Below are 4,984 nucleotides of genomic sequence, written 5' to 3' on the forward strand. Positions count from 1 at the left end.
TAAGTCTTTATAAAATGCACATAGCCATGTTGCTAAGAAATGATGCACTCGGTGATACGCTACGACTGAATGTGGGATTAAATGACTGAAAATGCTATCTCAGAAGACCTTGTCGATTTGAATTAAAAATCAATTAAAGAATTGAGATTTAAAATATCTAGACATCTACTCACCCAACGGACAGGAAAGGCTCCTTTGACTCAAGTCTGTGGAAGAAAATACAAAACAATTTATTTTACTATAACAATCTGCTATGTCCTTAAAAATGCAATCGTGTAAATCCGGCAGAATTACTATACTCGTTAGGATGAAAACGCACACGTTAGCACCAGTAAAAAGCTGTAACTAATATTAAGACCTAATCTGGACTAACTCGAATTCCGGCAAGATTCATGCAGAGGCCAAAAAAAAAAAAAAAAAAAATGAGACTTGATATGGGATGTAGCATTTAAATGATCCACTGAGATCATCTTGTTAGTCTAATTCTGATTTGTATGTTTGCGTATATTTTCTTTTTTTTACAGTTATTTGTTTGTAGAAGTTTTGACATATCTATTTATGATGGTTGTACAGTAAAAACTTGTAATGTGCTTGGTTACGTATTCGCTGAATAACTTATTTCCAGTAGATCTGCAGGAATGAAGAGACAGTAGCCTGACAGTTACGGTCACTTAGTAGCAGCCATACACCTTGGGGCAGGTCACAGACGAGGGTTTTCCGGCCACCTCTGTGTCCCCTAAGAACCAGGTCCTTTGGTGCTTGCTCACATATTAAGGGAAGACCTCATTCGGAAACCCGTTAGCTGTGGCATCTTGAGCAAGCCACTTAAAAACATCCTGGCCTCGCTTTCCTCCTTACGAAACAGGCTGGACGGCTGCCAGCTCACTTCCTTATTTTGTAAATTAACTCTATATCCCTTGCACATGGCAAACCAATCCAGAAAGTATCCGCTTCTCAGTATTTCTTAATTAATACTTAAGGAGACCAGTTGGTAGGTGGATACTGGCCACTTTATTGTCATAGAAATTTTTTATCATACCATTATGGCAAATACTGAAGACATTTCGATCTGAATCCTGGTGCTTAAGATTTTCAAGAAGCCTTGTTTTGAAATATTTTATTTACGTGTATGTCACCGCCTTTCTCGACAATTCCAGTAGCCACAGGATGATGCCCCAACTTTTCGTCGTCCCTCGAAAGCTCCTCCCACACCCCAGCTTTCCCTGTCGCTGTGGACCGTTTCTGTCGCTGACCGCTTTGTGGCAGAAGATTTATCTGCTCCTTGCCCAGACGCGGCCGGGTTAGCTCCGCTTTGGTGTCGTCGGGCGTTCCACTTCTGTGTTGGAATACTGTCTTTCTCCTTCCTTTCTCCACGCACCGTTATTGTTTGACTTTCTCTGACGCCTTCGTAAAGCCAACCTTGACGCCTTCATCTTACACGGACAGTCCTGTCTCTGCTCCAGTCACTTATCCCCTTCACTACGACACATTCTCAGGACAACAGCCCTGGGTTACACGGCTGACCTAGAGTCCCACTGAGACTGGCCAGAACATTTGACTTGCACCTCTGCTCAGAAAGGAGGCTCCCGGTGGTTCTGTGTTCAGCCTGCAAACAGGCCCCGGGGCAGGAGCTTGCTGGTGCTCTGGCAGCTGAGCGGGAGGGACAGATCACTGTCCACTCACCGCTTGAAGCCACGGAAGACGAGTCCCGGATACGAGCACTCCCAAGCATTTTCGGTGGTGACATAGAGCAAGAAATCGTGGTTGCTCTATGACCACCCCACCTCGTGTCTCGGGGCAGATGAAAATGACAGCTGGGCCACACGGAATGATGTTCCGCTTTGTAACCTAGTGCTCCGCTGTGGTTCTGTCGCTTCCCTAGCCTGGAGATGACCCAGAGACTCCTGTCTTTCTCATTAATTATGTGGCAGCATCGTACCCAGCTCGAAGGCTGCTGAGCAGAACATGTATTTGGAGCAGCTCGCACGGTTCCTGGCACGGACGGACAGGTACGGCCACGTCTATGCAAAATGGGCTGCCCCTCTTGGGGCCAAAATGGCGGTATATACGAAAAACTCACTTTTGTAATTTTAGCCTGAAAAGTGAAAAGAAAAAGTGAAGAAAGAAATCTGCCGGCAGAAACATCTCTTTGGAGAAAACTGTTTAGCAATTTAAACCTCTGAAACAGATGGTTACGTCTCAGTATGCCCAGAGAGAACTTTTCTGAGGTTTTTTATTAAGGTAATTGTTTTGTGAAGAACAGGATTGATTTTTTTTTTCTTTCCTAAGATTTACTTTTAACAGGAAATAGGCAGTGGATTTAATAATACCTCATTCAGGACCCACTAGAAGCAGGAGCAGAATAAGACAGAACATAGCCTTCAGAAAAACAGGCGCCATAGAGAAAATAAAATAAAATGGAGAACTCACATCAACGTTTGGCGCGAAAGGGTCGATGATACTTTGCATTTAACAACAACAGAAAGGGCCAGGCATTATTCGAAATGCTTTATAAACATCGATTTATTTAAGCCTCATGATGCCCACGGCGGTGGATCCAATTTTACAGGTGAGGAAACTGACTCCTAAAGGGGCCGAGTGTGTCACCTGAGGTCACAGAGCTGGGCGCGGCTGAGCCGGGACCTGAACGCGGCCCGCGGGTCCCGAAGTCCGGCCTCGCCCCTCCCCGGCGAGGCCTTCAAGCTGTCCTGCAGGGCAGGAGCAAAGGGAGAGGGCTCTTTCCGGCGTGGCTCGCGTGTGCCGCACCCCAGCTGGAAAGGAGGAGACGTGGGGGTGACCTCATTCTCAGACGCGGGTCAGAGCGAAGCCACAGGCAAGGCTGGTGTTGAAATCTCGCGCCCGAATGAGTGAAATGAGGCTTTAAGGAGACCAGGGCCTTTTTGAGTGCACGCTTGTTTTCTCTAGAAAACGGCTGATCCTCATCTGCATTTCAATAGCATCTCGAAGACACAGCAGTGGGTACGAACATTTGATGGAGAGAGGAGTTGTCTGTCAGGTCCCTTCAGAAACTCTGAGAGAGTTTAATGACGTCACCAGGCTCGGCAGCCAGAGTGACACCGAGCGAATTTGACATCAGCAGGTGAGGTAACTAAGGTTCAGGAAGACCCAGTCATTCGCTCAAAGTCACACGGCAGCGGGATGGAGCCTGAGAGCCGGGTCTGATGCCACATCTGTGCGCTTGGCCTCTGCTCTGCGGCGTGGACAGGGTGCCCGCTGCCCCAGCCAGGCCCCTGGCCTGCGGGCCCCGCCCGGGCACGCTGGTGGCCGGGGCAGGCGTGTCGTCGCTTAGCTAACCGGCTGCTCGATGCATCTGGAATCATCTGACACGCTATGTTACAAAAAGATTAACAGCCCTTTGAAGGATCGTGGGACCCATATTCTGGTATATAAAACTTTGTCTCCGTCGTCTAAACACATCCACACGACACCCTCGTTCTTCCAAAGCCTTCTGATTTGAACACTTTTTCCCTCAAGGTGAGTGACTGCTTGTGAGCCAAAGATGATTCTGATCAAAGATGAGCGCCTGTAAGTGATTCTCAGACGTCTTCCTTTAGTGAACGTTTTGCATATTAAAATATAATTCTATTAGTATTCTTAAAAACTCATTGATTGAAAAAAGGCGAGAAACACTTGGCCCTCGGCTCTTTTCACTGAAGAGACAAACAGGTGCAGGCAGCCCCAACCCTGTGCTGGCCGGCAGGGCCTGGTGGCCAGGCGCGCGTGCGTGCTGGCCGGCACCGGAGCCGCCTCCCCAGGGATCCCTGTGTGACTGTCACCCACCGACCCTGAGCAGGTGCTCACGGGGCGCTCTCTCCCTACGAGGGTGCCGTGTCATGACAGGTGCGCGCGCGTGACCCCAAGCACGGCCTCTCACGGTGCCCCGTCAGGTACACTGAGAAATTCATGGCAGAGCGGGCTCTGGGCAGGCTGCTCACGCGCACGCGTGCTCCGAAGCCGAGAGGCCGAATCGTTTCCAGTTTTGCATCCATTCCGACTAATTGATGGTGGCTGCCGGGGACAACGGCTGGAGCAGAATTCTCAGATGTGCTCGGGCCTGTGTCAGGGGCAGGTGTCGGCCACAGAAGCAGGACAGGAAAGGAGAAGGCTGTCCACGTGGGAGTCGGCCACCTCTGTGACGACACGACGCGCAGAGATTCGCTCGGGTGCGCAGGCGTAGTCTGCAGTGGGAGCTGTTTCCAGGCTCGCGGTCCACGTGTCCGCGTGCGCAGACTGGGCACCAGCAACCACCCCTCAGTGCTGGTGATCTGGTTGGAAAGACTGGATCGGGGCGGGGGGGATGGACACTGCGATGGCCACGCAGCCCCTGCCACCTCCTCTTTAACTGACCCCCGCAGGCGCGTTAACGCTGGGGAGTGCGCCCGTTTCGGAATGACGGGGTGCATGGCAGGGCCGGGGGCAGGACCCGCCACCCCCGGCCTCCCAACGCTCCGTTTGAAACCACAGCGTCCACTCCTGATGGCTTTGGGAGTGGCCCCTCACAGTCTGGCCTCTGCCAGGGCAGAGGGTGGCATGGCACAGGAAGTCCAAAGCTTCTGAAAGTGAACGCATCTTAGCCTTGAACGTGCACTCGTCAATGACGGGGCGGCCAGCGCCGCGGGTGCCAGCGGCTCTGCCTCAGGGCTGGGTTTGCTCTTCGGCATTGGCCGAGGTTAGCTTCCACCACTTCCGTCCCTATTCAAGGTTTACGGGACATTTTGAGCCCCCTGAGGGTCTCCCTTTCCTGTGGTGTGCCAGAGTCACCACGAAGGATGATAAAACTCATTCAGGTCAAGTGGTAAACAAATCACCAGAGATTCTGTTGCAGAATCACCCTGCCCGGCACATCTCAGAAAGTTTTCTGATCACTGAAGTTCCTGTAGTAGATGCTGCATCCACAGCTACCAGCGCCCACTGTGGTGACCTCAAAATGGTGATACTCTCGGTCACCTTGGTACAATCTTAC

General features: G+C 50.9%; 1 protein-coding gene across 1 annotated transcript in view; it reads right to left on the reverse strand.

Annotated features, from left to right (window-relative positions):
- RALYL (RALY RNA binding protein like) overlaps positions 1-4,984 on the reverse strand; it is a 193,029-nt gene that overhangs the window by 54,357 nt on the left and 133,688 nt on the right. The window contains exon 6 of the mRNA XM_011375937.1: positions 174-206. Within this exon, the coding sequence (XP_011374239.1) occupies positions 174-206 (33 nt within the window). The remainder of the gene's footprint in view (positions 1-173; positions 207-4,984) is intronic.

This window comes from Pteropus vampyrus, unplaced genomic scaffold (assembly GCF_000151845.1).
Source record: "Pteropus vampyrus isolate Shadow unplaced genomic scaffold, Pvam_2.0 Scaffold280, whole genome shotgun sequence".
NCBI lineage: Eukaryota > Metazoa > Chordata > Mammalia > Chiroptera > Pteropodidae > Pteropus > Pteropus vampyrus.